The sequence below is a fragment of the Hypomesus transpacificus genome, unplaced genomic scaffold, assembly GCF_021917145.1.
Source record: "Hypomesus transpacificus isolate Combined female unplaced genomic scaffold, fHypTra1 scaffold_27, whole genome shotgun sequence".
Classification (NCBI taxonomy): domain Eukaryota; kingdom Metazoa; phylum Chordata; class Actinopteri; order Osmeriformes; family Osmeridae; genus Hypomesus; species Hypomesus transpacificus.
The window spans coordinates 182,602-194,851 of record NW_025813796.1 but is presented as its reverse complement, the minus strand read 5'-3'; the positions used below and the strand labels follow the sequence as shown (position 1 = coordinate 194,851).

General features: G+C 44.0%; 2 protein-coding genes across 2 annotated transcripts in view; both read right to left on the bottom strand.

Annotated features, from left to right (window-relative positions):
• LOC124463256 (electrogenic sodium bicarbonate cotransporter 1-like) overlaps positions 1–7,021 on the bottom strand; it is a 33,419-nt gene extending 26,398 nt beyond the window's left edge. The window contains exons 1-2 of the mRNA XM_047015083.1: positions 6,533–7,021; positions 1,075–1,148 (exon numbers count right to left, since the gene is read on the bottom strand). Of these exons, the coding sequence (XP_046871039.1) occupies positions 1,075–1,148; positions 6,533–6,552 (94 nt within the window). The 5' untranslated portion in view covers positions 6,553–7,021. The remainder of the gene's footprint in view (positions 1–1,074; positions 1,149–6,532) is intronic.
• Positions 7,022–7,938: 917 nt separating this feature from the next.
• On the bottom strand, positions 7,939–12,232 carry dck (deoxycytidine kinase). The gene is made up of 7 exons (XM_047014866.1): positions 12,024–12,232; positions 11,381–11,496; positions 10,168–10,361; positions 9,637–9,784; positions 9,394–9,509; positions 8,944–9,043; positions 7,939–8,593 (listed from the first exon to the last, which is right to left on the bottom strand). Exons 1-7 carry the CDS (start codon positions 12,112–12,114, stop codon positions 8,567–8,569), a joined length of 792 nt encoding a protein of 263 aa, XP_046870822.1. The 5' UTR covers positions 12,115–12,232; the 3' UTR covers positions 7,939–8,566.
• Positions 12,233–12,250: the final 18 nt, after the last annotated feature.

The following is a 12,250-nucleotide window of genomic DNA, read 5'->3' as shown; positions in this document are numbered from 1 at the left end:
ACATCAATAACAGTCCAAAAAAGCAAGACAAACAGAACAATAAAGTATCGGAACTTAAGTAAAATAACTAATGAAACCACATGTTCAAAGTCAACTGAAGACAACCATTCATTGAATGATGTGAATAGATGATTTGGTGTAATACGATTTTAATTCTCTCAACGTCCCTTTTCCTTGGAAATGGGTCGGTCCATGACCTGGTGCATCCCCACAAACAGCACATGCAGTAGGAAGGAGAAGAAACTTCTAACTCTTCCTGTCATTGGGTTTCTCACTATAACCGTACTGTGCAGACTTACCTCACAATGGCACTTCCCAATAACTTAAATAATGGTAAACAAGTTTTAAATTGAGTAGATGTGTATATCACTTCCAGAAGGACACAGGACACAACATAACCTACGACTAAACGATTGATCAGAGACCTGACCTCATGAATGTTTTCTGATGAATTAAACAAGTTGCTATGTTCCCACACAAGGTTAAGACAAAGTTTGGTTTCAACTCCAACCCTGAGGGACATGCTCAGCCAGAATCTCACAGGCAAGTGAAAGAGCTGGCAGCCATTACTGTGTACACACAGCCTAGTCGTTCCTCAAACTGTGAGTAAGTTCTTTGTGTTTGCACATGCACGCAGGTCTGAGAAATATCAGCGTGTTCCCGTGCGTGAGTAGCGTATGTGTTCTAGTAGCTTCTGTGCAGTTAGCTGATGGCCAGGTTTGTCCTGAAAGATTATGGTAGTAAATATATTCACAAGGAGAAAATAGCGGGTGTCCGCTAAACCAGCCCAGTCCACATCTGGATTTTCCATTTTAATCCCTCTTCAATTTCATCCCTATACAAGTGGGGAAACCGTACAGCTATCCGAGTCAGCGACCTGGAGACAAAGGCCGACTGAGTATTATGGGATGGGGCTGGTGTGACGTGGGCAGCTAACAGTGAGAATTGATGCCGGATTGGGGGGAAAGCAGATATAGAAGAAAAAAGGGAGGGAGAGAGAGAGAGGGAGGGAAAAGGGAGCGAAAACAGAGGGGGGGGGGGGGGGAATCAAGAAAGAGTGACCAGTGATCTCACCTTCGACCTCCTCCGCGTCACAGATGTGCTTGACGAAAGCCGCCCCTCGGTCCAGGACAGCCTCATCCTCTACCCTGCATGGACAAGCAAGAAGCCCGGTGAGAACAGGCCGCACAGCAGAGAGAGAGCAATACATCAGGCAGCACGACCCGTGAACCGGTCACAGGTTGGCGTCACTACCCCTAGCCGAACTTCTGAGACGATGCTCAGTGCACGCGCTCATACGCCCCCACACGCTGGCTCAAACTAGTCCCGTTTATCTGTTTATCTGTTTCTCCTGAGTGTTTCAGAAGGATTTTGGTTGCCAGGGTCAGCTTGTTTTGACACACGTAACCTCCCCCCCACACACACACATTTGGCCACATCTGTCCGTTATAGAGCCTGGACGTCAGTTATGTGTTCCCATGAAATATAAGCCTGATCATTATCCCTATTCATGAGTTGTATTCATCTACATACAATGTCATCATCCTGCTAGGTATCCACTTATTCTTCTCTCTGTTAAACTTGTCAAACTCTCATTGTGAAATTACCAAGGGAGATAGCAGAGGATCCGTCTACTTCAATAGAATAATCCCACCAGACCATAAAAATGTATATTATAAAATGTAATATTCAGTCATATCCGCTCCTTGCTGCCCATTTGGTTCAGCCCAGACAAAATACAAAAATATTTGTAAAATACACTTTTGTAAAAACCGAAAAACTGTGTTATCTACCCAGAGACAGTTGGAAAGTTACAGGAAAGCAAGAAGAGAGAGGGGAAGACACCCAGGAAATGCCACGAGCCAGAATCATCAAATGTGCACCGCTAGGTTACGACTGTAGCCTTTGTGGCAACCACACTCTACTCAGTGAGCCACCGGCACACCCAGTCAAAAGACATTGTTAAGTGGTTAATCATTATTCAATGGAGCTTGGCAGGTAGAGTGCCCATTCCTGCATTCCACTTCTTTTAAACATAGATGTCATAATCCCACATAGCATATTTAGACTCTCACGAAACAGGTTTGACCATTCTTCGGCCCGGCTCCTTGTATGAGGGACAAATATAGTTGGAAAAAAGAACAGCGATGCTCCACTTCCTGCAGTCTATGCCTGTCGGCGAACGTGTACATTTCTTCATAGCATGTCTACGCATGCATGCCTGAGCTGTGTGCAGATTACGTATGCGCTGGGGTGTGTGTGTGTGTGTGTGTGAGTGGGGCTGTCAAAAATGCATATCCTGACTGACTGTGCATGACAGGCAGTGGCACACCGTTTTGGCCAGAGCTTGCTGTCGTTTCCTGCTGTATGCGGAAACAGTGGTGTTTCCTGTAGTTCCCGGTACACTCAGCAGCTGTTGCCTTGATGAATCAGGCAACCTTCTCTTCCAAGAGGAGGGGGGGAACAGTGGCTTCTCATTTCAAGGCCACTCCACACCAGGCTGAGCCGGGCCTGGCCTCATGAGTGCATCAGGACCGCATGGGATTGGCACAGATTATTCAGCATTGGGATGCACAGGAAGTGACACTCTAACCCGCATCCGAGTTCCCTCTTGGAGGTCTGATTTACATCACACAGAAGTTGTCGTCTTTCCGTTTTATATCCATCACTTCCCCAATACACAAACAGATTAGTCAGACAGTCTTAAGACTGAAAACGTGTATGTGGAGGGATTAGCTGAAACACTATCTGCCCACCAGCGCTGGTATGAGAACCATCCACACTGAAACAAATACCTACCTGTGTCGCACAATGAATGTCTGACATTCAGCTGATGAGGCCATCTCTGGAAGACACTGATCCTGTGACAGAATCTGGGCCGTGCGCCGATACAGTTTCTTGCCTACCCTCATCCTCAACCAGTTTGAAAGGGAGTTGGGATGGATGGGTGGGTGGGTGGGGAGGGTGTGTGTGTGTGTGTGTGGGGGGTTGGGGGTGGTACACAAACTCCTATGTAAACAAAGACAGGAAGGATGTGACTTGCTCCTATGATAGCACTGCAGGCTCTTCTGCATGGACCTTATCCTCCCATATCTAGCTTTGGGATTTTGCGGTGGGGGCAGGAGAGGTGCAGCACTAAAGTCCTGCTCACTGATCAAACGAGAGCCCGCCTGGCTTGTTGCCACGGTGCCAAGCGGCGCCAACACAGACTTGGTTCATCACTGTTGGTGGAGAGGACAGGACAGGTTCCCCCTATGGCATTTGGTGTTGGGAAGGGATCAAAGCCTAGCCCCACACAACAGCTTAGAACGTCTTGGCATCTTTCATAATGATAAAGCAGGGAATGAGAACAAGAAAGAAAGCTGTCGCAAACCGTAATCTCTTCTTCTTCTTCTTCTTCCTCCTCACTGTCTCAACAGTTTGTGCTTTCCCTCGAGGCAAGAGAGTATGCAGGAAAGCTCACGAGCCTCGAGTGGCTTCGTCACCGTGGACGCCTGTAGCCCCCATTAAGTCAGTATCACAGTCCCCGAGGTGTCATTGACAGTGAGGTCAAGTCTTCCTCTGAGGCACCATGTAAGGAAATGGGAAAATGTCTGCCCCGACAGCTGCCGGCACAGGGGGCAAGGGAAAGTGCCACGGGTGCATAAGGTCAGTTGTCAATGCCTTTCCCCATCAAGGATATAGAAAGAGAGGAAGCTGAATGCATGCTTTAATTAGGTTTGTGGCACAAGGGTCACAAACCTACACGGGGTGTACAGAGGCTTTCAGTAGTGCCGAGGTACGTCGTTTAAGGTCGCACAACTGGACCTTTTCGATGATCGGGTGCTGGATGAAACATGATCAGTTCAATCGTACGGAAACATGGATGGGAGTAACTTCTCCATAATGTTTGACATCATGTAACAGACCTCTTCACCCTTTCAGTGCACGGGATCGTGTACAATAGACACCACGAGCCGAAAGAAAGACATCTGAACTTTGAAAGTGCCCAGATACTTGACTTGAGAACTGTCTGTTTAGGAATTTGAACATCGGCCAAGCCTTATTCTTTCTTTCACTAACAACTCTTATTTTAGATACAAACCCTCCAGTAGAACCAGACGTGTCGCATTTAGCAAGAGCCTTTAGAGCGGCCTTTCACACAGGCCTTTGGCAGTGTATCAGTGTGACTGGGGTGAGGAGGTGTGTGTGTGGGGGGGGGGGGGGGGGGGGGGCGTCCTGGTGAAGCAGGTCAAGTAACAGGAAAAGGGCCTTCAGTGTTCGGTCTAACCTTAACCACACGAGACTGTGAGGAAGCAAAAGGAGTGGAGGTCAAGTTGCATGCTCATTGCCAGTGATATCAGGGCTCGGGACCCCAGTGAATCAAGCCATACCGAGGGCTCTGACAGGGACGACCTTATGCGGAATATGTAGCGCAAGGCTCAGAAGAGGTGAGGAGAGTTTGACATCCTCATTTTGGGGGGGGGGCGAAAAGATCAAAAAAGGTAGATGGGAACCTTGGTAACATCCTGCTGAACCATTTGATAAAAATAAAAAAAATACATAGTTCATAACCCTGAACTTTATTCATTCAAATGGCATTGATTATTACCAGCAGGGAAGTGAATTGAAGTAATCGGATTCAGGCAAAAACATATTCTACAAAGCCTCTTAGTACTCATGAAGAATTTGGTGTGAACTCTCACCAAAAGGTGCGAGGACATTAACACATCCACACCGAGCGTGATGTTAGAACAGGAGCATTTAACACCTCTTCCCACACCTTTGTGTGCAGCAGATTGTTATGTCAGACATAAGGTCATCATAGCTGGGGTTTAGCCTGTCAAGCCCTAGCTTGATACTGAGGTATATTACACTGGTCTCCAGAGGTCATTTTACACGTCCTGGGATCACCTGCAAAACAGGTAGCCTACACTTCCTCCTGAGACTCAGGAAAGAATGAGAGGCAGAAGGATGGTTTGTGGCTGCCATCCAGACCAATGCTACGCTCAGACTTCTCACTCGAGGACGTGTTGGTGACCTCCTGCTCCAAGATTAGCATGTCAATGCGTGAGGAACCAGGATCAGCAGCTCAGAATCAGGTATCGGGATGATCCTTCAGCTCCTGACAGCCTGACTCACTAAATCCCACCAACCAGGTCCACCCTGAAGGTCTTTATGTAAGCTCCGCAACCTCCCGAGAGGCTATGGGAGAACCCGAAGCACACACATGCACAGCTAGCAACAGGCAACGCAGCTTGGCAACGAGTGCAGTGATTAATTATTCAAGACCATTGCATTGATATGGTCATTTTAAAAGTTTGGCAAGTATGTTTTGTCTTTCATCACTTTAAGGAATTTCTAGTAAGCGTGACAAAACTGGATGTTTGAGTTGACAAAATCCTGATACTGTATTCATGCACGTGAGACGTTGACCAAGAAGAAGCAACACATGGATAAATGGATGACAAGTTAACGAGACACTGACTTCCCTGTCTTTTTTCAGAAACCACATTACTCACGACAAAAAGACAGAACAATGACAAATCGTTTGTAACTACAGTTCTTGGCAACTTCTTGTGTGGCCTTTCTTTCTTGCCTGACATGAATTGGAATGGCTAAACCTATAACTTGCGTAGCTTACTTGTCTAATCTAGATGGGTGTTGATAAACATGGTCTCCAACAACACACTTTAAATGACTACAACATATATCCATACTAAACCCCGTCTTGCATATTAGACCAAAGAACGCCCTCTGAGAAGGAAGTAACGTTGAGAGGTAACTGAGTGCGCGTGCTGTGCGTAATTATTGCGCGCTCCGCCGTCCATGGACAACAGCCGTGTGTAATTACTGTAGCAAATATTACACACTCCGTGTGATTTTGCTGGCCCACAAATAAACTATTGGAGTGGCACATCAAGACCGGAACTTTTTAGATCTTGAAACAATGCCTAGAGTTATTCATGGCATATGGCTAATTTAAACTTAACTAAAGATAACGTATGTCCCTCCCTTCTCGTCTGATTTAGACCAAGAATCTAATTGAATGTGACAGGTTCTCGGAAAATAGATTACCGTGACCGCTCAAGCCATAGTCTCACACAAGTGGTGGTGGCGGCAACCTGCGGCTTATCCATACCTATATTGTGTTAAACTATTAGTATTATTGAGGATCCCATTATTAAACATTTTACGCGGATGCAAATAGATGCAATGCGTTAATTTCATGCTATTTTACAAGAAGTGGTGTTGCAGATGTGCACAGTTGATAAGTCTCATTAGCTATTATGCAACGTTCATGGGTCTCAGGTTTACGCATAAGTTCATTTGCACAAAGGATGTCATTACTCTGAAATTAGAATGCTTTCCACAGCCTAAACTACATCTGCGTCTCTGTAACTTCACATTATATTCAACGACCTCATGTGATCTACTATTGTCAGATACTTATAGGCTACGCATTGTGCATTCTACTTGATATCAAGGCATATGTTGCAATGTTGACACCAAAACCAACTGGAAAGTAAATACAAGACTTAAATATACTCACTTGCTTTTCTCGGTACTCATTTTGCCAAAGTTATGTCCAGCTTTTTCTGAAGTTTGACTCCAAAGGAGTAAGCTACTGAAGTCGACGTACCGTCCTGTCCTCTTGCCCAATAAGTGTTGGCAATATATTGGTTTAGCCTACACTAAGCTATCGACCTATCGATACTAAAGAGAACTTGTTTGTTTCACGATAAATTGATTAACGTGATTAATGATGTAGGCTAAATTCACTCAGTTTCTATCAATATGAATTAGTGATAATCACGACAAAAGTTGTTTTGAAATGTTGCACTTATCTGTTCGGAATCAAAGTCATGTTATCGATGCTACAAACTAAACATAAAGTAACACCTATGTAAATCATGTTGTTAGACCTAATCACTCCATTATTTGAAAAATCCTCGAATTTCCGTTGTAGTTTATTACGCTGTTGCCTAAGAATGAAGAAGTACTGCGAGCCCAGCGTGTATCTTTCCATTTTTAAGTACCTTCCTTCTTGTAACGTCACGCCACGAGTGGGAGGTAGAGGTCAGAAAACGACGCTACTCTGGGTTGTTATAAACCCCTTTCACTGTCTCTCACCTTTAACTCATTGGAGTTCTGGTCTATGGGACTGATTTATTATGCTTAATAAAACATATTTTTTACATTCAATAACTTTTCAGCTTGAGAACATTGGCCGTGTGTCGTTTTCTTGGAAGACTTACAAATACAGTTAATTTATGCAGCGCACACAGCACCCCACTTTCAAATGTACTATATGGTATGTCAGGTCCAATGGTACGACGGAGCCATGCAGGGGTAATTGAAGTACCGGTGTGTGTAAGGGACAAACTACAAATGAATTAAAATGGTTTGTATGTGCCTTCACTCTGTCTTTCTTTCTGCTGCTGAACATAGCACCAAGAGCCTGTCTGTCTCCCTGCAAGTCTGAATTTCTCCTCCCTTTAACCGCACTTTTTACCGTCTTGTGTGACACTACTAAATGGCCCGACGGAACCAGCACAGTGATATTACAATAAACAAGTGATACATTAATTTGATACAATGTAAGAAATGTAATTTTCTACCCCAACCATTTACATAAACGATTTTGGCTGTAATTGTTGTAAAACCCCAATAATACTGTGAGCATATCAGACCCGTGAATATTGTGTAAGTAACACACATATTAACACACACAAATATTAACACACACAACGGTTAAGTTCACTTGACAAGAAGACATATGACTTGGCTACATTTCAGGACTGCAAACAGTGAAGTTCTTCAAGTTCAACCTGTATTTAACGGTCATTTGTATGCTTACTCTTGAGTCAGCTTGCAATAATTATACACATCTACAACACCAGGGTTTTGGTAAACCAAATAACTGTAATTTTCACATTTAGTTACCTTATTGCATGGTGCACATCTCTGTGAATCGTGTGTCTTTTGCTTATTCAGCAAATCTAAGGTGCTTCAGATGTTCTATGTTACAAAACAATATACCACATTACCTTTTTGAGAAGTGGTCAAATACTGACATTGGCCCTAGATGGTACTATGGCGTAAATGGCATAATCTTATAGATTAATACTGTATATAAACACTTTTGACAATGTCAGGAATATAATGTCAAAGAAAAGATATTGACGTTGTAACAACCCAACACAAATTCCATATCATACTGGACCCCAACAGCAGCAGCAGATTTGCTCATCAAAAGTTAATATAGGAGCCTTCATAAATAAAACAAGTTTACAAATGTCGCATTGAAACAGTTAGGGAAACCACCATCATATCGCTATAAATGTATTCTTTTTATTTCCTTTCCCCATGAACATTGGTCATAATATATAAAACACACGTAAGAAAAAATCTTTACAAAAATGGCCTTGAAGGCAAGTACACTTAAGCTATAAGATAAGTACATTTAAAATGCTTTGAGTGAATGAAAGACATAGTTGTAATGACAACATTTCCTCAATCACAGTTTAATCATCCCTGTGATTGGCTTCTGTTCTCCACACAGGCACCAATCATCTGCTGCGGTCTACAATGAGCTGAGGAAGTCTTTGACCTGAAATAGGCAGAACAGTTAGCACAATATACATACAGTGACATTATGTGTGTAGCTATGTTTGAGAAGACATCATGCGTAACGCTGGTATTTACCAATCGGCATAGAAACGGTCGCATGCTTTTGGTCAGGCTTCAGTTCCTTTAAGGAAACTGTGTGTGTATGTGTTTATGCGCGTGTTGTTGTGAAGTCATAGAACAGGAAGTTTGAAACAGTCAAGCACCATGTTTTCTTGAAACATAAAAAAACAAGCTAAATATAGTCCCATTCATTCTTTAGTGCTAACTTCACATAAGTGTTCCCTATATGTTTATCCAAACATATTTAGAATAAGGTGCAACACGTCTCACCTTTTCCAACATGTTAGCACATTTGATTTGGTCCCCTTTAAAGTCTTCATTCACGTCCAGAGTCAGAACAGGCACGTTGTTCAGATACTCAAACTCCATACTGATGGTCAAAAGATCAAATGAGACATGCGTCATTGACTTCCAAGATGCTTATGCAAGCATCTATCGGCAGCAATGATTTTCTACGCGAGTAGGAACTCATGCAATCCAGCTTTTTTTAGGAAATGTTCGGCTCACAATTGACCTGAGAAACGAACCAAACCAATGTCCCAACTCTTTCTTTATCGAAACACATTCCTAAATCATAAATTACCTATTAAATACGTAAGCCTCTAGAGTCCACACTGACAACCCCCCCCCCCCCTCTCTCTCTCTCTCTCTCTCTCTCTCTCTCTCTCTCTCACACACAAACACTCTACAACGTAAGCAGGTTGCGCGTCGGGGCCTCACCGCATGGTTTTGTGCTGCAGCCAGCTCTCGTGTTTGAAGTGGAGCTTCTCCAAGTACTCCAGAGGGATGCCCTGCTCCTCCTCACGGCCTCGGAGGTGCAGCCGCTCTAAACATTTCTACACACACGCAAAAAAAAATCATTGAATACGTCTTACTGTTCTGCTTTTCCCAGAAAGCTTCTCAACCGACAGCGCAGGGTGGGAAGTGAGAGACGGCGAGAGTTGGCTGTGTGCCGGAGCGTACCTCCGGTGCGGCTCTGAGGTAGACGATGCCGTCCAGCTCAATGTGTTTTCCAAACTGACTGTGGAGCCAGCCATGCCAGTCCTGGTAGATGGCCCACTCTGTGTCGTTAAGACACTCGCTCTCATACAAGTTGGCGGCAAAGATGTACCTACACGCACACCACGCCAGAGCAAAAAGGTGTCATTTGGAAGTTCCGTCACTACATGTGAGGAAGAATGAGGAAAAAGTTTTAGGAAATCATAGGTCACATCCAGGGCCGGCCCAAACCTTTATGGGGCCTTAAGCAAAATTGATTTGGGGGCCCCTCGACATCGCTTATCGTTGCAGATTAAAAAAAAGAATATATATATTTTTTACATAATACATTAAATAATACATTACATTAAACTGTAATTTAATTTGCTCTTGGGGGCCCTCTGGTAGCCACAGGGGCCCTAAGCAGCCTCTTAGTTCGCTTATGCCTTGGGCCGGCCCTGGTCACATCCAGTCCCGCTCACTCAAGGCAGTCATCGACGCTGCCGCCGTCCATACCTGTCACTGTAGACGGAACGCTCAAAGAACTGGACGGGGTTCTCAGCCTCTCGGAGCTTGCCCTGTGTGGATTTGATTTGAGCGCGTACTCTGCTCATACAGGCGTAGGTCTGGAAGGTGTATGCCCACCTCTCGGGCTTCTCGTACATCATCTGCAGGACATTGCCGCCGCTCTTCTGAGAGGTGGTGAGCTCCTGCCAGCAAAGGAGTTGGGGTCACTTCTATTGAGTTCTAATATGAAAAGACAATGATCATACCACTTGAACTGAATGTAGAAGGCTTGGTGAATGAAGGTCCCCATAGTGGACCAAGTGAGAATGGGCTCTGATTGCACACCAGCAGTGTAGGAGTCAGTGCAACTCCCACTTGCTCAGAATGGTTCACGCTGTACTTAGAATAATGAGATTGAAAAAATGCTGACGGTGTAAATGGAGGTATTGCTTGTGTGTCCTTACATGTCTGGGTATTGATAGATAAGGGGCTCAGGATGAAGGGTTCGAGAGAATAATGAACAAGATCGAACGCTTCATCTGGAGGTTCAACTGGGGCAGTGTGAGCCCAACCATGTGTATAGGGGGGAGAGCAGAGGGTCTCAAGACTACGATCGGACATGCTCAGCTGTTCAGGGCGGCGCCATCTGTTCCTCTGGGTGTGTAATCTAACATACTGACCAGAGTGGACTAGGCCAGATGGCAGCTGCATTCAAAACTCTGTTGAATACAACCATACAAGCGCACACACAGATACTTGTGTCAAATGCAAAGTTTTGAAAACAGATTTAGCTAGGGTGGGGCACACAATCTGGATGTTGTGATGAGACCATGATGAAATTCTGAGGTAAATTGACAATGCATTAAGGGATTTTAAATGGCCTGCCCATTCATCCTTAACAAAGCTTCATTAACATGACATTCTCCAGTGACAAGATCCAAATTCCCTCATTATTCCAGGGATTATTGACCAATCTCATCTCAATGCAGATCAATTAGAGGTGTCTCAATGCCAGAACACAGGGCAGTCTTGTGATAAAGCTCTACACGCCATAATAATCACATCGAGTTTTCCAAGGGCTGAGACAGTACGGTCTTCAGAGATGTATCAACCAATTATTACATAGCTTGACTCTAAATTCTTTGAACCACCTTCAATACAAACACAATCACTCATTGTTGATTTTCACTCAGGTTTAAGTTAAAGTGAATGTTTTATTTACCTCAAAATCACTCATCTGGGTTTGTACATTGCACCACCTAGCGATTGGTTCAGGTACAACTTCCCAGTCATTGCTCTGCTCCTCCAAGAGGCGCACAAATGTCGATTTGCCTGCCGCTGGAGAGGATATGCGGAAGTAAGACAATGGATGAATTAAGTGTATTAACGTTAAGGTTATGGATTCTTTCCGATACATTTAATAATGTATTGACACTTGTATTACCAGATGTCCAGGCAGTTCTACAAATAACCCATAATATGGACATGCGAGTGAAGATATAATTCGATCTTATGACAGTATACATTTTCAGCGCGGGACTTTTTGCATCTGCATCTATGGACTACAACTAAAAAAACTAGCTTAAATGAGGGCCTATTTTAGTCCCATATAGACAATTTGACGAGCCAAAACGTTTAATGCATTGACAAATACCGACTTAAAAGATGTGCCAACACTTAACTGATTGCACAAACGCACAGAGCCTACACAGTAACACATTATGGTAGCTTATAGCTAATTAAGTAATACGTAATTAAGTATAGTGTCACCAAATGACATGTAAGTACCACGGTTGTGTATTTATGTTGTAACCTACTGCAGCCCTTCTTCCTACTTGGGCTATGTTGCCTTTTAAGCTACTTACCAATATTGCCTTCTATTGAAATTCGCATGATTCTTTTCTCCTTATTATCGTTTACTGGACTAAGACAAGCCCTCTTCTGTGTCGACGGCATTGTTTTAAACGACAAATGTAGACGTTGTCTACTGGCAAATAAGTTATGTCTTGAGCGCCGGTGAAGGTTTGAAGCTTTCGCGCCATACGGAAACAGCTGCCAAAGATGTGGCAATTGCCTAACTCCGCCCACATCA